Genomic DNA, 23,388 nt, shown 5'->3' on the forward strand with positions numbered 1-23,388 from the left:
GTTTAACCTGAGTAGCGAAAGACCACGGTGGGTTTGAAAACGATTTGCCGGAGTCCGGTGTTCTCACGGGCTCTAGTGAGCCTTGCCCCCGGCTAGCTATCGAGCTAGTGGGTAACAGACGTCTCCGAAAACGTCGGAGCGCTTTTGAAAATATGTGGTGTCTGGATAAACTGAGCAGATATTTGAGGTTTACACAGTTACATTCTCGCCTAAAAATATGTTAAACGTTTATTTTGTGACCCAGAAAGAATAATAAGAGTAATATTAAAACTAACTAGCTGCTGCCATTGTTGGAAACTGAGCTGGGCTGCGCTATGAATTCTGGGACAGAGCTACTTCTTCTTCTTCGGGGTTTAACGGCAGCTGGCATCCTTGTACATGCAGTGCTGCCATCTTCTGTTTCAGTCTGTTATTACACTCTTAAATTCTACTACTTATTCCTGCGTCTTTTGTGATCTTACAAAGCTTCAAACGACGCATCGACTATTAAATCAGTCGTCGACGATTTTGATAGTCGACGTAATCGTGACTAGTCAACTAATCGTGGCAGCCTTAATACTGACACACTGATTTCAGTTTGAAGACTGATAAAATGAACCATTCAGCTGAAAAGAAAATGTCAAGAAATCACTTTCATCTGTGTTCACTCTGCTGAGCCAAAGTACTCCTCTCTTTGACTGGTTCTTGGGGTAAAACCTTGACCATCTCTCTCCATCTCTCTTTTTATTTAAGCTGTGAAAAGAAGCAAAAATACGAGAAGAGAACCATTTGATGGAAGATAAGAAAAAGAAAAAACAAGACGAGAAGAAAAAGAAAGAGGCTGCTCAAAAAAAGGTAGGCTTGCAGAGGGTTTTTGAAACCCACATGCTTTTATCATGTTGCTGTAATTGTTCCTTCCTGTTCTTTATCATATGATAAGATAATGTAAACTCCAGCTAATTGCAGCAGTTACTGGCAGTCAGCTGGATTTTGGGTAGGGATTGGAGTGATTTTATAATTATTGTTTTATTTTTAACCAGTTTCCAGTTAACTTTGTGTTTAATGCAGGGACTCCTCTTTGTCTGTAGTCTCCATTACGAGGGATCAAGCAACATTTGACCTGTTGGGCTGCTTGTTTTGGTTACACAGTATATATTTTTTGTTAGTTCTAATTATAAATTTAGGATAAAATTTCTACATTTTATAGACTAAAGCAATCATAAATAATTACAGATTATTCTATGGTAAAAAGAACAAGCTTGTTGGCATTTGCAGTATTTTAGATGCTAGTATGCTATGTAGTACAAGGCCAGGCACAGCTCTACATTATAAGTGTTTTCGGTGTATAGAGCTCCTATGTCAGCACATTTATATATTCATATCCCCTAATTTTAAGTCCTCTTCTAGCAATCTGTTGTGCTTGTGCTTAAGCTTTTTTTTGCTAGTGCTGGAAAAAGTACAAGCTACAGGCCAGTTTTCCCTCATTAACTTAATAAATAATACAGTGTACACTATTCAATTAAATAACACAGCAATAATCAGTTCCGCATCTGTCAGATGGACTTAACTCCACCATCTTGCAATGAGGCGAGTTCCAGCAGTCAAACCACGGCAAACGAAATCTTGTTTTGAGCCCTTAAATGTGTCGAGCGTTAATCAATTTAGTGTTTAAATACACGAGCACTACCTGTCCCTTAGCATTGCTCTGACTAGTTTGCTTCATTACTGCTGTGTGGATCATGAGCAAAAATGTTAAAAACTGTTTCATGCAAAACCGCATACTGTTTTCTGGATCTTACATGGAATGCATTACATGTTTATCTTATCATTTTAAGTGTGATCTGTTGTTAACTTGTTTGTTTGCTTTTTCAGGCCACAGAGCAGATTACCAAAGGTGAGTTGTTGCTGCTTGTATTTTGTACAATTGATGCGCAACATCAAAGAAAGACTCATTTGATTTCTTTACCACAGAATAAAAGGAGCGTCTGTTATGTTTTAATACTGGAGTTGTCAGTGTAGACCTTTGCTGCGAGTCTGTGTGATATCTTGTGATAGCAGGAAGGACACTGACTGTGTGAGGGTGTTACATTGTTGTCAGAAGGGGAACCACACAGTATATGCAGTTCTGCCTTTTTGCCACTAGGCGTCAGTTGGTTCTCAGCTCATTGCTATGCTGTTGATTATGAATGATTTGCTTTTAAAGTTTAAAAATATATTGCAACTGAAAACATTACTGGCCGCCAGCTCTGCTGTACTACCTGAGCCTACTACCTACAACCTAATGGGAATGGTGCATCTCCTCCCAAAGCCTCTACAAAGGGGTCCTCAGGCTTACCTCAGAGGGTAGAGGAGAGGAAGAAAATCCGAAGGAGAAAAAACCCAACAAATAAACCATCTGAATAAAAATGCCTAGAAATGTAGTTTTGTAGTGAAGACTAAACTTAGCTTGCAGGTTTTAACTCCTGTTTTGTGGCAGCTACAGACCCACTCTCTTCACTGTCTCCCCAAGCCAGTGGTTTTAACAATCAGAGGGAAGCAGGTAGGATGTGATGGACAGTCAGTTAGCCTGGAAGCAGATCTTCATGTCGGCATGAGCAAGCAGATGGGAGAGGGACTTAATGTGTCATGAGGGATAGGCAGCGGGAAATCTGATTAGAACTGCTCAAAGATGCTGACAGCATGGCCTGAAGGGTAGAAAGAGAATAGTTATTAGTGAGTGTTAGCACATATAACATGCCGTTTCTTTTCATAGTATTTGTTTGACACGTCAACTCTTTATCTTAACCCCTATTAAGCACCAGATCTAAAATTCACCATTTATAACAGGCTTTTCTATTATCACACTTGACTTTTTAGCACCTTTTACATATTTTTCTGTTGCACTGTGCTCATGTTGATCATTTCTGAAGAAGATCATACAGATTATAGATTGTCTTTACCTCAATATTACTGTGGCAGTTAACGAGGCACTGCAGTTATCTATTAATGACTGGAAAAGATCGTGAAAAAGGGCTGAAACAACTGTCTTTTTCCTGAAAGACACCATGAATCTTAATTGACTAATCAACTAAAAGAGGCAGATTGTGTCTGATACTAGTGTAAGGTACAGTGGGAGCTAATTAGGAGAGCAGGGCTAGTGCGGAGGCTGAATAAACAGGCATTCATACACAGGAGATTTCCAGGAAGACCCCAAGCGCCATAGTAACACTACACCACCTCCTGTCTGGTCTAGCACTGAGGCCCGCCCTGGGACCAGAGAAGGAGGAAGGAGAGAAAAAGGTGGGCTGTAAGGAACAGAGATGGAAGAAATTGTTGTGGTTTTTATTTGTGTGAAATGTAGAGAGGTGGCTGGTGCCTCTGGTTGATTTGGGAGAGTGCAGGAAAACCGTGTTTGAGAACACACAAAAACGGGCAGAGATATGTGAAACTGTGAGAATGCACTCCCGTTTCCTGTTTGCCGGCACAGCTGAGGGGCCCCTTTGTAGGATATTTCTACTGGCTCATTTTTATGACACACATGCTCTCACTCTTACAGTCTCCTAATGTGACCTGCAAACACAAACAGCATATATATGCTCTGTGTCTGTGCAAATCCACCGTAATGCATATGGTTTTATATCACAGCTACTACAGACTCCTTTGCTTCAGCATCCTTGAAAGTGCTGTAACATTTGTTAACTAAACGTATCACATTTACCTCCAGATACAATAATTTCACAATAGGTTCAGTTAAAACAATCTAGTGTGATTGCCTGTTTGGACGTTTTGGGGTTGGAGTATAAGCTGTCAGTTGACCAAGCGCAATAAAATATCTGGGCTGAGACTGCTTGAAAAGCTGGTCTGTCCACTTGTAGGCAAATTCTATGATTTTGAAAAATGAGAACCAAATGTGAGCATTTATGATGGCAGGTATTTTAGCATATCCACACCATTTTGGTATCTAATATCAGTCACAGAAATCACTATTTTTATACTTTCAAGAAGGCATCACATAGATATATAGAGAAGAGATATGAGAGAGAGAGATTTATATCTGTCTGTCTATATCTATCGCTCTATTTTACAGTATTTAAAAGTCCTACTGTATGATTGATTAATTTTGCATAACCCCAGGAAAACCAGCCTAAAACATACACGTGTAACATGTGTAGGATGTATCTACTGGCATGTGAATATTTTATTTAAACTAAAGATGCTCAAACAGCTTTAATGGTGTGGGGAAGCCATGAAGCACGGCAGCAACGCTGTGATGTGAGTATCACAGAGACCTTTATCACAGTGTGTGCTGGGCCGCACTCATGGTGTCAGCGACGCACCCTATAAAGAAAAATAATAGATGAGTCTATTAGTAATAAGCATTGTGCACATCCACCATCAACAAGCTACTCTAGAGTTCATTTCTAGGGGTTAATGAGCTATTGTGTGCCTATCCATGCTGTGCATTTTTGTCCCTATCAAGAGACTGGGGACAACATGCATGCACATCAAGGCGCACATTTACATAGTGCAATAAAAGATAACATTATTACAAAGTAGTGTCGTGGCAGTAATTTCATAACAGATTAATTTGCCGTTTCACATTCGCTTAATTACGCCCAGCGCTTTGTGCTAGAGAGCCATAAATTGTGGTGCGATCAGGGGGGGATTTATACCACTGTGCCTGCTGTCGACGGCGTCACCGCCTCTTCTGCATGTCTTATCCCGAGCAGCACAGCTTAAATGAATGCAGTACTGGTAATGATAAGCTGCACTTTAAGGAACAACACAAGTAACAGCTGTGTTCAGCTGCATTTACGCCATAAATTGTGCATATGAGCCTGTTGTCATTGCATATTGTCACTTGAGCCATTATATTTGTGACAACTGACAGATGGGCTTGGGTTTTGACATTACGGTACAATTTAATTAGCAACACTCAGATGTGAAAGGGTCTTTGATAAAACACTTGTGTGCTATATAATTCACGCGTGATCTTTTTTGTGTGTGTGTATGTGTCTTTTCTTGAAATATACCCACACGCTGAGTTTAGCCTGTCAAAAAGTGGATGTGGAATTAAAGGACATTCACTAACTGGTTGGTTAGTGAGCTGTAATCTGAAGGGAAGCTTTATTGGAGAAGTTGCAAACACATTCTAGACAAAAATGTCTAGAATGTGTTTGACAAATTAAGCATTTTCAGCCCCTGAATGTGGCGAAACAGATACTTGTAACATAAGTGCCAAGTGGCATTTCTTTGTTGCAGTTTCAGTTTGACGCTGATATTTGAGACCGAACCATTTTTCAGGCTCAGCAGGGGCTGCCCAGGTCAGGAGGACAGGATGTTCCACTGTCTTTCACACTTCGGTTCCTGTAAATCATAACACGCTGGAATCTGGGCTGCCTGCAGCTGCTGGCACAAGAGCTGTTTTGTCTTCTGAGATCCCCCCCTACTTCAACCTGTGGAGCTCTTCTGCAGGTGGAGAGTAGGTCTGGATAGAAACACTTAAGAGCTGGAAGTGAATGTCGATCCTGAGATTATATATTCAGACCCATAGTTACCGTTTGATTAACGCTTTGACCTAAACAACCTTGCGTTCTCTGCACTGTGCTGTCAGATATTAAATATTTTTTAAAAATTGTATTATTATTATTTTTTTAAACAACATTTTTCTCCGTGTGGAATGTAATGCAGTGACGGGTTTCCCTCTTAACTACCGTGTCGTATTTATTCACTTTTAATTAAACCCTGTAATCTTCTCTCTTGTGAGGCTCGCTGCTCACATTTTAAAGCCCACAGGAAAAATGAGACGGAGAGCCTCAAAGACATGCTGCCATTCACGATTCATTCTTTCTGCTACTTTTTTCTAGAAATAGGCAGCGTGTGTGTTTCCTTCTATTTCAGTTCCGTTAAAGTGGTGTGCTGCGGCAGTTTGGAGGCAAACGATGCAAAGGCATCACACAGGATTTCACTCTTATTCACGAAAAGGCCTGGCTGTTAGATTTAACACATGTAACATACCGGACAATAAGCAAACAGCAATCCTGTTTACAGCAGCGAGATTTTCTTTAGCTAGTTTATAAAGCTCCATTCATGGCCTAACTTGTGGGATTAAAAGCTCAGTTATAGAAGGCTTGCATTTCAGTATGTACTCTGTCCAAGAGCGAGACGAACCACTTCAATGAAGGAACAGCAGTGAGCATGATTATTAGCACGCTATTATTATACATATAGGGGAGGAGAATACTGATAGTATTTAATATATACTTGTAAATATTGTACAGGTGGCACAGTACTGTTAATATAGTAATTATTTTTGAAAATTGGTTTGCGACTCAGAGGAACATAATTTGAAAACATTCATTCATCACGTATTGTTGTTAGGACAGTTTTAAAACTAACTTACCTTGTGATGAGTACTAGTCTTCAGTTCTTCTGCACATTGCTATCCAAGCACCTGCACAGAAGTATCCTTTGTCTGCAAGGTCACAGACCTTTTTTTTTTTTTTCTTCCACTCAGAGAGATTGCCAATGCTTTTCACTCTTTCTCCTCCACCTTCTTCCAACTCTTTTAATATATCCCCAGACAATCCTAACCAGGCAGCCCACAACCTCTAGCTCTTAAACAGCCAGGCAAGCATACTATCATTGTTTCTGAGGAAATTAAGACCCCTTTTAAAATAGAAAATGGGATGGCTTCCTCTGCATGAAGCACACACAGCCCCAAGGCCAAGGCTTGATGTGCATCTTTGATGAAGTGGGAATTCTCCTGTGCAGTGGCACAGCTGAGGACTCTGTTATTGCAAACAGGCTGTCAGCAGGAGTCGGTCTCGTCTCTTCTTACTCTATTTCACTGTTTCGCTGCCAAGTACTGCCTGAGATACAAGCACTGTACACCACACCTGCCAGAAACATTTATTAAGCCCTGCCTTGATCAGTCTCTGAATTTTAATTGAGAATAAAAGGATATTTTTACATTAAATCATCAGTTTATCAGGATAACTGAATTTGGAGGACTTGTGTCGCTCATGCAATCTGAAGAAACCAAAGCAGCACCGGCAAATGGTGATCCAGTTGTAAGCGGATTTGGACCCAAGTTGATTTCGGGCAGTGAGTCTCGAGCTAACAGAGGAGTGCACGAGGGGGTGGAGACTTTCTTACACACACTACACTCTTCATCACTTATCCTCGCTCCCTGCCTCCTTCCCTCCCTCCCGAATGTCGATTCTCTCGTTCGCTCGCTCACTCGCTCGCTCTCCCTCCCTCCCCTGTCCCCTCCTTGTTTCTTCCCTCTGATTGGCTAAAAGAGCAGCCAGCTCTCCCCCCTCTTCAGCTTCCAGAAGAATCTACGTCACATCATGGAGTCCCAACTGTGTAACGCTCATGTTCATAACTATGATTGCACATTGTGGCATAACCTACAACAGTCTTCAGTTTTTTTTAAGAGGAAATCACCTCTTAAACTAGCGGGAAGAATTGGGCAGGAATTATCGTGTCCATCTGCCGCCTTTAATACAGTAATAATGACAAGAGGATAATGGTAGATCACTGGGAGTGAAGGAGAAAGGGAGAGGGGAGCACAGGAAGGTGGGGGGGGGATAAAGAATGAAGAGGAAATGGAGCAGATGTAGAGAGATCTGATGAGAGGCGAGCTCCAGCACTAGAGCGTCCCCCCGCCCTCCACCCGCAACATTGCTGAGCTGCAGGGAGAGGGAGACACTCAGACAGATTTGGGTGAAACTGGATCATACTATGTCGCACACACACACACAGACACACACATATACAAACAAACGTGCACAGAAAAATGTTGCCGTTTGTGACGTGTGAGCGAACATGTCTGAGTATTTACAAGGCTGAGTGTGCTTCCATGACACCATCTCGCCCTCTCCCCTCTGTGTGGGCCTCAGCATTACATAACTCTTTGTTTTTGTGTGTGATGCCGGACTAGCCGCATGTGTGCAAGTTATTCACTGCTGCCTTGCACACACTCATTTTGTCAGCCAATCGCAAGGCCCCGCTCTTTATAATACAGTTAGGCTGCAGCACAAAGATTTTCTTTTTCTTCTGGTTGGTGGTTTTTAAAGACCCCCTTCCCCCGCAGCAAGAGCTCAAATGCCATTGTGGCTCAGTGCACATTATGTCCAGTCAGCTGGTGTTTGGGGGTCTGCTCTTGTACAGTATGTGTAGCTCTTAAGCACTGGTTTTTTTTTTGTTTTTTTTTTTGTTGTTTTTTTGCATCCTGTTTGCATTCTAGTTTACCAGCTTATTTTATTATGTAATAAAATGTGCTGAGGAGATTATCTAGTGCGCTTTGTGTCTCATGATCCATCTCATTCTGGAGCAGCTTTGTGACCCCAAGCTGACCAACATGTTTGATTTAGTGGTGGCTTCCGACCGCCTATTTCCAAATTCAGCGACTGTAAATTAGCATCCTGGGGGTGTTTTGGACTTCACGGCTCTGATGTTTGACAAGTGGAACTTGTCGGTTATAGCAGCCGTGTTTTTTATAGCAACAACTCTTATTTCAGTGTATATATTTTAGAGAGGTGTGATTATGTAGTGATGAACAAACAAGGGATGCATCACCCATTATTAAGCTTTACATCTTCACTTCTTTTTTTTCTTTTTTTTTTTTGTCTTACCCAAAAAGTACTAAAACCTGCATGTAGCAAAAACACAGTTTTGGTCACTGTAGCTAATTTCTCCCTTTATAAAATCTATAATGAGAAAAAATATTTTAACTAATTGTTTGTGTTTTGTGAACGCTTAAAGATGAGAGTAAATCGCCTCTTTGACAGGCGTGACGATATCTGGAGCTGTAGTTGATTGTAGTTTTAGACCCTTTACCAGTAGTTCAAGTCACTTCTTGACCATGTTTGTAGAGCTGGGGGTTTTTGCAGCATTTTAATCAAATGATTTCACCGGTAACACGACTCTCTATAAGATGCAACCAATCCAGTGAGTTTGCACTCCAGTTTTGTGAAATTCTGGTAATTTGTTAGTCTGTTACTTCTCACTAATTGGCAAGCATCATATATGCGTTGCACCCACCCACCTTAACTTGGCCCTTCACTCTTCTGTCTCTAGGAAATGAAGATTGTGACAGCGTAAAACTAAACTGGAGGCTTCACAGTGGTTGCATTTTTTTTAAATTAATTAATTTTTTTAATACATAGTAGATGCTCTCACGAACCTTAGTGGTATTTTTTCCCCCCAATAAAACGTCTCAAGTACACATTAGCCTGGTAGCTGCATGCAACAGTTGACACCAAGATGGTAGATATGATGATGCATTTAAGCTGCAGAGAGGCTAGATATTTTCCTCTGGGGATGAAGAGAGTGACTATTGGAGTTTAATTTTCTTTTGTAACACACCAGTTTTATAGTGATGATATACCAATGTTTTGTTCCCAACTTCTAATGTCCCTCAATTGAAAAAAATAAAAATAAAAATACGAATGCATGAATAAATGTTATTGGAGGTTTTTTAAATTGTGTGCAGTTCTTAGGCTTCGCTGCTCATGTGAAACCCTGCAGGGCTTCGACCATGAGAAATGGCTGGTCAGAGCAGAGAGAGCCTCGCACTCTGTTGCTAAGGGTAACTAAAGCTAGTTGGATAAGAGCACTTGGCTTCAGCAGACGTGCAAGCAGTTAATAACTAACAGCTTTTGTAGAGCGCTGAGAGGTGATCATTTCAGGGGCTATAACCTGCCACAAACCATGAACAGCTTATGTTGATGGTGCTCAGCGCTCTTTACAGCACCATCCTGATGGAGACAATAGCCCACAATAATGTAGCAGGCAGGTCTAAGTCCATTTTCTGGTACTTGACCTCTTCAACACATATAATCTGTGAACCGGCACCATGACAGGCTGTGAGAGAGTTGGGTGTCTTGGCCATCTCTAAAGTCATCATTTTTTCTTTTATAGTGCCACCCCGAGGTTATTACAGTCCTGTGGTTCTCCAAAGAACAACCATCTGTTTGGACTGACCACTGCCTTGAGTAAATCTTGTGCATTTATAGATTTCTGCTCCTTTAGCCTTTCTGAATTTAACTTCATGGAAATCTTCCAAAAGTATCCAGGGCTTTGAAAAGAGTCAGTGAAGGAAATGCTTAACCACAGTAGCTTTACAGAAAACATTTAAAATGAATTACTGACAGTAATTTATGGAGGAAGAGGGCAGTATCCAGCAGTTCCTTTTAGTTTTCTTTAAATGTGTTATGTGTCAAATATCATTATAAGTCAAATAAAACAGTCTCTAGCAAGTGATTTTATTTATTTATTTATTTGGAATATGGACCAGTCCATTTGCAACTAATCATATTGTATTTTAGTACTAGTGTGTGTGCTCAACAGCTCTGCTTTACCCTTCCTCATCCCTGCATTTCTGTTTTCTTGTTGTTACTTATCCCCACCCATTTCATCAGTGCCAGACTCTACCAAGCTCAACCCCAGCCCTCCTCTTCCCCCCGTCAACCCCAGTGCCATCCCATCTGTACCCCCAAGCAGTGGAAATGGCAAGCGCATCCCCTCTGGAGGTCAGCCGCAGACAGCACAGCAGTCCCAGACTCCGCTCCAGCAGCGCTACCCGCCCAGAGAGGTGCCCCCACGCTTTCGTCAGCAGGAGCACAAGCAGCTGTTAAAGCGGGGCCAGCCTCTTCCCTTGGGGACGCTGCCTCTCATCACCACGGGACGTCCCACCACTAGTGAACCTGCAGCAGCAACAGTAGCCATACACGCCTCTCTTTCCTGCTCTTCTTCCACTGCATCCAGCTTGCCCACAGGTCTGTTGGCAAGTCAATTTCTTTGTGCAAGTTTGAATAAGTGCATTTAATGTTTTCTAAAAAAAATCTTGTGATGTTTAGTTACATAAATCGTTAGAGGTTATTTGGAATTACTTGTTTTACTGATGATATATTCAGCTTGTCCACATGAAGTGGATATAAATTGAGAATGAGAAGTGAAATTCAGTGGAGTTACATTATGTTAACATATAGATGATGCACTTCCTATAATATTGTTTGACCTGCTTGTGATGGGATAAAAATGATACGCTGCTTTTATAATGTGTTGTGGGAGCAGCAATGCTTCTTCATTTTAGCCCATTGCTAGGTGGTTGCCAGGTAACCTGATGGCATCATAACATGTCATATATAATACATGTTTTGTGGATACAAATTAGATATCGTGAAATAAAATTGGATGATGCTTTTTATAGGTGCACAAATGTTAAAAACAGGTGATTTTAGCCCTGTTGCTGGGTTGTTGCTTGGCAACATGACATGGTCATAAGACCTGATATAGTTAAGAACCTTCAGGGACCTAAAATGTACCTGTGTGCCCCCTCATCCTGGGCTTGTAAGAGGAGTAAATGGACAAGGAAACAAACACACATACAGATTGTGTATTATAGTAAGATGCTACACATTTTAATCAGGCTTCTGCATGGCCAACACTTTCTTGCTCACTGTCTGCTCCACTAAAATTTAATCAAACAAGACAAAATAAAGTTGACGTTACTTAATACAATTAGAGAGTGCAGGTACTCATCGCTGCAGGATGTAAACCCTTGGTTCAGTCTGTACTCGAGCAAATTTGAGTGTATCCCATCAGTCACTGTCAAGTCTGCAGTTTTAGTTGCAACATGTAGATCACTACTCCAATAATATTAACTTTGGCTGGCTACAGCTACTTAGTCAAAAAGTATGTCATGCCAGAACAACAACGGTGTCGGTTCTTCAAACATCTCCACTAATATCTGTTTGACTTATCTCAGCTGTGCCAAAGAGTTCTGGCTGTATCCACTCCTGTTTTTGTAAGGCACTGTGCTTGTAATCATGCGGTGTACCTGCAAGGCTGTGCAAATGCACAGGTGCCGCTGGCTATTGTTTATTTTCATTCAGCCTGTCTGGGAATTTGGGATGTGGATGCAGGAATACTGGGGTAAAGGATGGCAAGTAAACACAGCTGGCTATCTTTGTGTGTCTGTGTACTCTCCTTCCTGTGGTTTTACGTTTGGCAGTAAATCAGGTTCTTATGTGTTTTTAAGTGGCGGCAGGGAACAGTTATTTCCTAAAAAGGTGCTCTTTGGTGACACTTTAGGGGCACTGGACACTTTTCAATGCCTGAGGAGCAGCACAAACTTTCTCATAAATGTGTGTCGTCTGCTGTTTGAGTGCAGCCTTATCTCCATGGTGATAAGATGTTTATCCTGTCCACGTCTCTGTCTCCGCCTCCGCTTCCACCACCTCCTCCATTATCATCTTCTCCTACTCTTTGTTGAGCTTTCCTGACCATCCCTTCAGTATTTCCTGCTTTTGTAGGCGGAGTAACACTGCACTAGCTAGCAAGCTAGCTGGCTGCCTCAGTGGGCCTGACCTGGCATAGATAGAAAGACCAAGTGAGAAGGAATAAAAGAAAGAAGGAGAGAACTAGCATGGCAGACGTCCAGTTCTGTGGGCTGAAGTGACTCATGGCTTACGGTAAAAGCTGCTGTTTCTCCCCACCCCTCTCTGGCAGGCTGGTTCGGCTCTGCATTTGCTCTTTCTGCGTCTTTAAACGGACTGATTACATTATGACAGACAAACAGAACGACCTCACAACACTAAAGGCAGCTCAAATGGACAGTTTTGCACAAGCATGACTCTGCTCCATCTCCCCTTGTGATTCGTCATATGTCTCTTCAGTTAACTTCAGTCGAGTTTCACTGAGTTCCCTTTTGCTCTACTAGTTTTTCATGTTTCCATCTCATTTTACACTGTATTTCATTACCTGCCCACATGAGGCCTTTTGACGAGCACCAAAGGTGATTCTGTGTGCACCCCTGTGTATACATGCGAATGTATGTTAACATAAACAGTCATAACTTGAATGTCCCTGCTCAACTTGACTCATAACAGTAAACAGCTGGCGTGTTTAATAGTCCAGGCTCAGGGCAAGAGTTAAGATTGTATGTCATAAAGATTATTAGCTATTCTCTGGATTAAACGGCTGTCTCTATCAGGAATATGTGAGGATATTACATAGGGAAATCCTGGCCTCACTTTGACTTGACTTGTTTAGGTGAACTGTTATGACTGCATGGTTGAAAGTGCTAAAATTTATAGCTACCTCCTTTTGTATTTGTGTAATGCTCTGTGGGAAAAGCCCTTAAAACATGATCAGGTTTTTTATGCCCATAAGCTGCATTAAGACAAAAATGGCATAACATCGTGGTATGAGCAGTCTTTGTCAAGTGAAAGGACAGTGCAGCTAATGTGCTAATGGCTTGTCTGGTGGAGCAGAGAGAGAGTGAGTACATGCTTGCTAGACTTGATGTGCTCTTTAAGTCTGCTGATGATGCTGTAAAAGAGCCTTGGGAATCCCCTCAAAGAGGACTGGGACATCTTGTGATGTGATTAAACATCAGCTCTCGCTGATTTTTTTTTATTTTATTTTCTTCTATCTTGTCTTTCTTGCACTGTGTCCCTGCTCCTCTGACTTTGTCTGGTGTGCTGGTTGTTCTTTTCCCCAACCTCTGCCACGCCAAAACACATGCTCACACATACTGTAAGTAAAGAATGTAAAGTATCCGTGATTAGTCAGGCTCCACGTACTATATTATATGTGTAACTGTGAATCTTCCCATTATTATCGCTCTCTCCCTGATGTTGCTTTTTTTCCTTTTTTTTCTTGCTTTGCAACAATTCATATCCCGAGGCCCGTTCATGTAGAGAAGGCATGACACCAAGCTATTTTAAGACTGGCATGTTGAAGAAAGACCTTGACCTGGTTTATCCTTTAGACAGGGAGGAGAAAGAGGATACTGACAGCCAAACATGATGGCCAGATGTCTTTGCTGTGTACTTTTTAAAAGGCACAGATTGTCCTTCTGCCATTCTTTTCCCCTTGAGATAATGTTGAGATTATCAGCAAAGCAGTTGCAAAGAAAGCAACCATTAAATCAGGTTTTGCGTATATATACGCACAGCTCCTGTCCTCATCTCACCCTTGTTTGTCAGAGAATTTAGCAAGCTATCTGTGCCACTTTGGCTTATTTGCAGCGCAGCAGTAGCAACAATCTATTGAGGAGTGTTATGTTTGCCTTCAACAACTCTGCTGGTTATGCCTGTGGTTGATGACAGCTGGCATTGTGTCCTGTTCCACTTTGCCTTGTCAGGATATCCGGGTCACTGTTGCCATACAGTTTAACCCTGCCTCACCTCTAACTCTTAAATCTGTAACCCTAAAACTTGCCATTATTGCAGAATATCCTAAACACAGCATGCATATGTACTAAAAAAAAAATAAATACTCTGTGACTAAATAGCTTTGTCTTGCATCTTGTTGTGGTGTCGGTGTGCAAAAGGGCCATTTTCTGCATGCCATCAACTGGAATTGTAATGCTTATAACAAAAATGTGTCACATTAGTGGCTACCAACCCTATTAATAGCGTTTTTGATTAACCATCATCTCTAGCTGATATGGAATTTTTAAAAAATCATTACAATTCCTCTAACAATTTGTGCAAAACTGCAAACACATTTACACATTTTTCTGTCTCATGGAAAAAAAAAAACATCAAATCAGCTCATGTGAGCCGAGCTGAAAAGTGCCTAAAAGGATTTGTAGAGCAAAGATGCTCCATAATATCAGTAATGAAATGTTGGATACAGCTTGCCCCTGTTCAGGTCAGTAAGTGGGTTGCATTGTAATAAAAATTAAACTAGTTAATTCAACTTCCCAATAGTTTCTACATCACAAATTCGCCGAATTTTTGAGTCCCTCTTGTGTTATTTTTGTTGCTTTGTGCAGAAGTAGAACAGGAAATATCAAAGTAGGCAAAAACAATTTTTTTTCTAGTTGTCTTGTTTTGCAGTACTGAGACTTCAAAATAGTATAGCATGATGCAGAACAATTGTTTTTGCAATGTTTCTGCATCAAACCCATTCTATCAATCAGTTTGATAAAACGAACCCCATTTACCTTGCAGATGTGACCGTTGATTTTGGTGCCGCTGCTGTAATGTTTTGCACTGATTACAATGCATCAAATCAAACGCAGTGTGGCGTTTGAGATCATCATAGGCAGAGGTAGCAGATTCCTGGGAGGTGCACGTTTGTGTGTTTATCAGAGAGTTCATTCATCTGGCTGGCAGCATGCATTGTCAGCTCTGTACCATCCAGTCTCTGTGCCCCTCAGGGACTTCATTAAGCCAGGATCAGTACAGCTGAGGCCCACATAGCCCTCCTAGATTATTTCCTCCTCCTATCTCTCAACATCCATCTTTGTCCTTCATTTTCTGACTTCTTTCTTTTATGTTTTCATTCCTCTGGATCCCTCCCTTGTTCTACCCTCATCTCCATTTCCTCCACAAGTACACCCTCTGAGAATACATTGGCCGTGAAAGTATTCAGATTTCTATTACCGAACATCCGTCAAGTTCATAGGAGTACTTTACAGAAAATAGAAGGCATAGTTGAGCAAATTGTGCATGCCATACATTTCTTGGGAAGGTGAAAAGGGAAACGTTAAAGCATTGTTTGCACAAAGAAGGCCACTTCACCAAGGAAACTCGAGCTTCCCTCGCCTCTAGTCGGGTGTGTTGTACAAATGTTAAAGTGAAGGACAGAGAACAGAAGGCACACAGGCAGTCCAGTACCAGATCAGACCGCATCATTTTACAATCAAGAAAAATGAGCATTCAGCAAAATGACCCAAAGTGTGTTAACTGCTTTTTGAAAGAGAATTTTTAAAGCAAACAGTCCTCCACCAGCTTTTGACCTGAATCCCACAGACCACCTAGCTTTCCAAGCTAAAGGATCACAAACTAAATACTTGAACATTTCAAATTTTAGTGATCCCACCACTGGATATCCGAATGCTTTAGCTTTCTTTTAAACTGTAGCTTTTGCTTTTACAGTTTGCTGCACGATAAAAAGTAATAGATATAGAACGAAGTGTCCGAGTTGCTGTCAGGAAGCTGTTTGTTTTTTCCTCTACCTGGATGCGCCATCTGTACTTTGTGTAAGTTAACACACAAAGCGAGCGAGTGGCCATGACCTCACCGTGCATTAAGACCTCACAGCCGAGAGGCACAGGGGGCTGAACTTCAGCCATAAAGAGACTCTGTTCTCCACTAAACATTGACTTATTGTCTTGTTGTGTGGGTGCTGGGATCATTTGTAAACAATAGCAGCCTTGATCTAGGGAGCTGCAGCTCCCTGCTCTTCCTATCCTCTTCCCTCTCTGCCTTCTGTCTCATGGGTATCTTCCTCTGTTGTCTCTGTGCGCGTCACTCCAGCACCATGTTTTGAACCAGACTAAATCACACACAAATTAGCAGATCCCTTCAAGCTTGCTTATTTCATGTGTCCAGAAACCATCTCCCCAAAGTGACAGCTCCGTTTTTGATTACTGCATTTCCGACTTGCAGCCATAAATTTTGACAAAAATCAACATTTGTCATCCTGTGCATTCTTATCCTGTGTCTGTTCATGTGTGAGGAAAATTGCCATTCCAGCTCTGAAGGGCTTCTCTCGCTCTCTTTCGCCTGCTGCCGCTATTCAAGAGGCTTTCCGTCGTGGGCAGCAGCACTAATTGCAGATGGAGCTAAATGTTTAGTGACAGTTTTGAAAGGTTGAAAGATGTGAGGGCATGGGCGGGAGAGAAGAGCCCTGCTTTTGTTTTGATTTACATCATGGGTTGTGAGTGAATAATAAAAGTCTCCCCTCTTTTTCTCTCACTCTCATCCCCTCCCCCTCCCCGCTGAGTCGGCCACGTCTCGGTGCTTTTCCAGAGAGGGAGAATATCCTCCATCAGGATAGGAATAGAGCGCGATATAAATAAAGCTGGAGAGAAGCAATAGATAGGAGAGGAAAGACCCAGTCAGAGCAGGGTTAGTGGGAGGGGTTGAGCAAGAGGGGTGAGGAAGGAAGGGAGGTGGTGGAGGGGGAGGAGGAGGGGAGGGGGGTTGTCTCATGCCGTGCAAGAGCTGTGCAACTTCTTGGCAGCATTTCAGATATGAGCCTCAGAAGCTTGGCGAGCCGAGCAGACATATTGAGACAAGGATGGTCGCTGCGTTGCACACAACCTAGCTCTTTACAGGATGGTCGGGAGGCACCTCTCCACAGGTATTTCATTACTGTGTTGCACACTCTTCTACTTTCTTCTTGCTCTCTGTTTTTCCTCCCATCCCTGTGTTGTTTTGGCTGATTGCGTTTGCGCACTTTTAAATATTAAAGCGACAGTACACTGTTGAGCATGCAGTGTCGTGTTACGATTCTGTGTGTGTTATTGTGAGGAAGGCATGTGTGCTGTTGAAGCAGGAGCACTGGTTATCCAGACAGGAGATCAGAGCCTTTTTGGCTCTAGTTCAGGACTGAGAAAATGGCGGTCCTGCACTTCTCAGTCGAGTGACGCTACAGAACGACGGCGCTGTGTGTGTCAGAAACACGTTGCCCTCTTTTTCTTTCTTTCTTTTTTTCTCCCCCTTGCTCTCTTCTGCACCCTCTCTCCCTTGTCTGTAGTTGCAAGCATTAAAGTAAGCTTGAAAACATCTTGGTGCACACATCCTATCACTTCCCTCCTGTTGTTGTGACAGTCGGCGTATTTGCATACAAACTATGCACGCATGTGAGGGCGCATGTAAACAACAGAGGCTTCAGTTTGAGATGTAGCAGAAATGAGCCAGTGAGGTGGCGCAAGGTTGATGATTGGAGTAGAGGAGTTTATTGTTTCAGTGCTGGAAATTGCAGCCAGATTGCTTGATTCATTCTACTCGCTCTCAGAGAAATAAGATGAAGCATTTTTGCATGCAGTTGTATGGGTAGATGGAGGTTTTCTGAGGTGTAGAGGTCGTAAGTAAAAGATGTTGTCATTGATTGCATTCTGCAACATGGTTCCCAAGTATGGAATTCCTTTTTTGACTTTTTGGTATAAGGATGCTCCAATCCAGCTTTTTCCAGTTCCTATACTACACCATTACAATGGCTTTGGGTAACTGCCAATACTGAGTACAGGCCCTGTGACAGCGTTGAGCTGTAATCCACAGTCTGATGGAAAGAATAATGTAAGATAACAACATTTAGCCTAATTGTTGCTTTATGAACTTTGTAAATTAAGAGACTGGAGTTGAATATATATATGTACTAAATTGGTATTTATTAGTGAAATAACTTGGGACACAGAAATGAATTAAAAAATTTAATAAATAATAATAATTATTTGCACTAGGGTTATTTAAGTTGAGTGTGAGGATCACTACTGTTTACTGTTTTCCTTTACAATCACGCTAGCTTCTAATATAGCCCTGCTCACAACAGGAATGTGTTGAGTCACACACTTGTATCTCAGCTGGAGTAGAGCTCAAAAGAAACAGGAAATCTGAAATAACTGAGTTGACTTGTGTTACCATGAGTGAAACGAAGGCTTTAAAACAGGTGTTAAACCAAACACAAGAGATGCTGATGGGGAAGCATTTTGTTTATTTAGCACCTTTGAATATAAATGTCACAACAAAATGAACATTAAAAAACAAAAACTTGCCCAAAAGCATGTTTTATTTAAAATTAACTCTGGAGTTAATGGGGAGCCAGTGCAGCTGAATTGATAGCTCCCTCATATTGTGTTATGCTGCCTTCCAGTTTTAGGATTTTTCCACTCAAAGTTGGAGAAGCCCCGCCAACCCCGACTTCATAATCCAAGATGGTGGCAGTGCACGTCAACAGTAGTAAAACTGGGAATCTGTGCTATAAATGTTGTGTATTTGTGACTCGCTAAGCAAGCTGTACGCAGAAAAACAACCATGGTATTGTGTGTTATTGCTGGCGATGGATGAATGGTTCGACCTTGCTAAAGACCAAAATAAATCCTGCTATTTCTTGCTTTTACTACTGCTACCACAGCAGTGGCGTCACTCCCAGCTTCAACTTCAGAGGTAAAATGAGCGCAGCATTAATTCAGCCTGTGCTCTGTGTGCTGACAACTGTTGTAGTAAACAGAGAGGCCCCAACAATAAAGGAATATCACATATCAGATCTGTGCGTCACTAGTGCAGTATCTATCCGTTATGACTTCTGTTTGCAGTGTGTGTTAAATTATTTCAGCAAAAATATTTTACATGCAACTGTTTTTAATTTGATTTATTTTTAACCTTGTTTGTTATAAATAATCTCAGAAACTGAACTTTATTATTGATGCTTGAGCTGTATACATGCAGAGTAAAATAAAGAGCAAAGGCAGCTGTCAAAAAATGAAGACTGTTATTTAACTCAAGGTATTACAAAAATAAATACATTTCAGTGCATTTGAAATGCATGCAGAATTTGGTTTGTTATTGATTTGCTGATATGGGTCAGTCATTCACTAAAAAAGACATTCCCTAGATGGCAGCATATGTTGCTCTAAAGCCTGTGCACATATATCTATCAGGATTAATGGTGCACAGGTGGAAACTTGCCATGTCCACTAAAGCACCTCTGCATCACGGTTCCTGGCTTTTGAATTGTGTGTTGATTGCAAGCTGGAATGTCCCTGTCCTCTTCCATCTGGAGCATTCCACTTCCATTATTTCTCCCAGAAATTGCAGATTTTGATTGGTCAGACCACAGAACATTTTTCCACTTCTCCTCAGTCAATCTTAAATTACCTGAGGCCCATAGAATGAGGCAGTTTTGTTTTTTAAATGGTAGCGTAGTTTTAACTTGCATTCATGAATGCAATGATAATGTTGACAAGTATTCCTGAGCCTGAATCTTTTTATGACCTACAATACATAATAATAATCACAATGATGATAATAACAATAATAATTATTATTATATGTAGAGCAGTTTTTTTATGATAAAATATAACATACTTCCTCTTGCAGTCTGTATGAAGTGCAGTGAACTTCTTCCCATCAGCCTCTCTGGAAACCTTTTTATCTAATCATGTTACCAATTAGCTTAAAATGTTCCGAGATAGTATTCTAGCTTTGTACCACGTTTCCAATCTTTCTTTTGTTCCTTTCTTTAAATACTCATAACTTTTCAATCATTTTCAATTAGAAAAGCAATGTGATCACCGCCATTTTTTTAAGAATTGCAGTAAACTAATTGAACATTTGAGGGAAAGACGAGAAAGAAAAATATAATATCATGTTTTACTACAAATTCTTTAAACGTACTGAATGCACGGCACCTTATTTTGATAAATGACATATTTTAAAGTGTTTGTTCCTTTAGAAATGTGTAATATTCAAATAAAGTACATAATTTTTATTCATTTACTAATTAAACCCCCCTCTGATATCATATTAATAATTTTTCCTTTTTTTTTTTTTTTTTTTAAATTTATTTATTTTTATGTGGGTGGTATGTATTTTCATTTATAAAGCATGGTGAAGACACATTGCATGTTGCCATGGTATTTCAACCTTACTAAGCAAATGTGGGTGTGATGACGTATGCAACTTAGTCTCTCTGCTGTCATCCTGTTGCTCCTGCTTATGGCTCATGATTTTTTGTGTGTGTGTCTATTTTCCTTTCTTTCACACAGAACTGCCCCCACAGAGTGGCCAGGGAGCCCAGTATGATAATCCCCTCTGGGGGCACCTGCCAGCCAACAGAAGTACTACGAGTGCTGCATCTTCCACCAATCTCAGTGGCTGGGATCAACTAATTATCGACCAGAAGGACACAGAGGCTTGGCCTTCTATTACACTCAGCCAGAGCCAGGTCCCTCCAGGAGGATGCCCTTTGGACACTGACTCTGGTCACCTGACCAGCAGCAGCAGAAGCAGTAGTACTAGCAGTAGTTGTAGTACAGTGAGTATGGCCACGGGAGCAAATAGCCAAACAGGCCACTTCCCTGCCAACCACCTCAGCAGCAAAGCCAACAGTGGGCCCAGCCCTGCCAATCATACTGGAACCAGCATGCTCTCTGGCCAGGTTGCAGCCAGTCGCAGCTGGGGCCCTGGGGCTGTATCTTCCCATTGCCCCCCTCAGTCCTCAATGGGGAGTGAAACGAAGAGTGACAGCCCAGGAGGAGGAGGAGGCAGTACTAGGAGCTGGGGTCCTACATCATCCTCCAGCACCAACTTTAACTTGAACCTAAACCCTAATGCCAACCCGTCTGCCTGGCCCATGTTGGGGCATGACGGAAGTGGCACAGGAGGAGGCAGCTCAGGGGGAGCCAACACCATTTCACCTCCTCACTCTACACCCAACCTCTGCAATCCACCTGGCCCCCCACCAGCCCAGACCAGCACCTGTACCGGAGCCAACACTAACAGCAACTCCTCGGGGATTGGCAATGCCTGGATTACCATGATGGCTTCTGATGCAGAGCCACACCCCTCCCCGTCCACGAATGTGTCTTTCAGTTCAGAACCTCAGAACCTTAAAACTGATGGACCAAATCACACTAATAAGCAGGAACCCCCCAGCCCCATCCGCAGTTTGCCTGGCTGGGGAAGTGCACCTGTAGGCTTGGGTTCCATGACCCAGCCACCGCCAGGAGGCTCACAGGTCAATGGTGAAGATGGTAATTCAGTATGGGGTAACAGTGGCAACTCAAAGGCAAGTTCATCTAAGGAGGCACCTGGCTGGGGCCATGAAGGAGATGGAACAGGGAACTCTGGAGGCTGGGGTGAACACCCTGAAGAGACCCAGGGAGGATGGGATACACCCAACTCTCCCGCACAGGACTCTCAGTCCATCTCATGGAGCAGGGCTGTAAGCACAGCTGCGGCTAGTGAAGGAAGCAGTGACAGCATGGAAGGCCATCCCCAGCAAAAAGACCGGTCATCCAGAGAAAAATCAGCTCCTTTGATGCCTGCCCAGGATCTGGACCCCAGGGTGCTGTGCAACAGTGGCTGGGGACAGACTCCCGTTCGCCAGCACACTTCCTGGGACATGGACGATACCAAACATAAGAGTGATGTAGGCACTGGATCATGGGGCTCTGGCTCAACCACTCCAGTCGATGCCCAGGGGCCCTCCAACACTAACACAGGCCCTAGCCAGATGACTGACTCTGGGAGCAAAAATGATGCGCCTGGTTCTCAGGGCACTTCTGGTTGGGGTGGTAACATAGCAGCTACCAACCAGCCAAGCTCTGGTTGGGGAGAGCCACCCAGCAACATCAAGCCCCCAAGTGGCCCTGGTGGTTGGGGAAACCCTCCACCAGGAGGTCCAAGCACCAGTATACCCAAAAATGGTGGTCAGTCCTGGGGAGAGAAGCCAAGTGGGTGGGAAGATTCTCACATCAAGTCAGGATCCCAGAACTGGGGAGAACAGCCCAAAGCGTCTCACACTTGGGCTAGCAGTGGAGTGAGCAATAACACAGCAGAGTGGGGGGACTCAGAAGAGAGTAAAAAGAGTCCCACTAATGCTTGGGAAGGAGAACCACGAGGCTGGGGAATGTCTTCTCAAGGACCTGGAGGTAATGGTGGCTGGGGAGAGTCACTTCCTCAGCGACCCAGTGGTCCCTCTCAAGGCTGGGGGGGCAAGCCTCAAGATGGGCTTAGTGGTAACAATGGAGGAGGGAGCATGGGGTCCTGGGGGGGATCGGGCTCAGTGAAACAAGGTCCAGGTAGGGGTGGAAATAAGCAGGAATCCTCAACAACTGAGCCTACAGGCTGGGAAGAGCCCTCCCCTCCTTCCATCCGACGCAAAATGGAGATCGATGACGGGACCTCTGCTTGGGGCGATCCCGGTACCTACAACAAGGCAGTCAATCTGTGGGACAGGAACAATTCAGGATCGTCCCAAGCTAAAGTTACTACTGGAGGCAATAATCCCCCAAGCACCAACAACAACCATCCCCACCCTCTCAATCACCCTTACCACGGGCCACCTGCACCTTTACAGAACCACAGCCAAAACAGCCAGAACTCAGGCCCCACCAGCGGGCCTTTGGATCCTACTGTGCAACACCAGCCTGGAGCATCTCATAACAGAGGTCCCCTGATGGCTCAAGGTAAGGTGATATAAACTATATATTATGCAGACTGTAACATGACTTGCTCAGATTTCCCTGTTTATGAATGCTAACAATGTATAGTTAATATATACATCGTCAGCATTCAAATTTTGATTTTAATGAGTTTAATGTAGCTAATGGTAAATTATAATGCCTGCCTGGGTTTCCTAGTTTCTTCAGCCTTGTTCACTGTTCAAAGCAAAAGGTGCTAAAAAGCTTGTTTGGTGGTTGGCTTTGTCCGCTACTAAGCTCCAAGCTGTTGATCCACTTAAAGGTAATATCTTAACCTAGTTTACTCTCTTTGGATTTGCCTCTAATCAACTATCTAAATCAGGTAGGTAGTGCCAGGCCTGTCCCTCAGTGACGCCCTCACATTTCACAACTCTCGGCTCGACTATGGGGGCAACCCTGGCAACCTCACATGGCAGAGGAAACACAAGAATGCTGTTTACAAAGGGCCTCGTGAAAATATTGATTCACCA

General features: G+C 42.7%; 1 protein-coding gene across 11 annotated transcripts in view; it reads left to right on the forward strand.

Moving 5' to 3' along the window:
• tnrc6c1 (trinucleotide repeat containing adaptor 6C1) overlaps positions 1-23,388 on the forward strand; it is a 46,595-nt gene that overhangs the window by 9,583 nt on the left and 13,624 nt on the right. For 8 of the 11 annotated variants that reach the window (XM_085156914.1, XM_085156918.1, XM_085156915.1 and 5 more), the window contains exons 2-5: positions 733-834; positions 1,852-1,873; positions 10,389-10,745; positions 20,480-22,903. In XM_085156914.1, the coding sequence (XP_085013040.1) occupies positions 772-834; positions 1,852-1,873; positions 10,389-10,745; positions 20,480-22,903 (2,866 nt within the window). In that variant the 5' untranslated portion in view covers positions 733-771. Of the gene's footprint in view, positions 1-732; positions 835-1,851; positions 1,874-9,888; positions 9,963-10,388; positions 10,746-16,901; positions 17,074-20,479; positions 22,904-23,388 lie in introns of those variants that run through there. The other 3 variants (XM_085156919.1, XM_085156923.1, XM_085156924.1) reach the window with 3 other exon arrangements.

The sequence above is a fragment of the Neolamprologus multifasciatus genome, chromosome 4 (genome assembly GCF_963576455.1).
Source record: "Neolamprologus multifasciatus chromosome 4, fNeoMul1.2, whole genome shotgun sequence".
NCBI lineage: Eukaryota > Metazoa > Chordata > Actinopteri > Cichliformes > Cichlidae > Neolamprologus > Neolamprologus multifasciatus.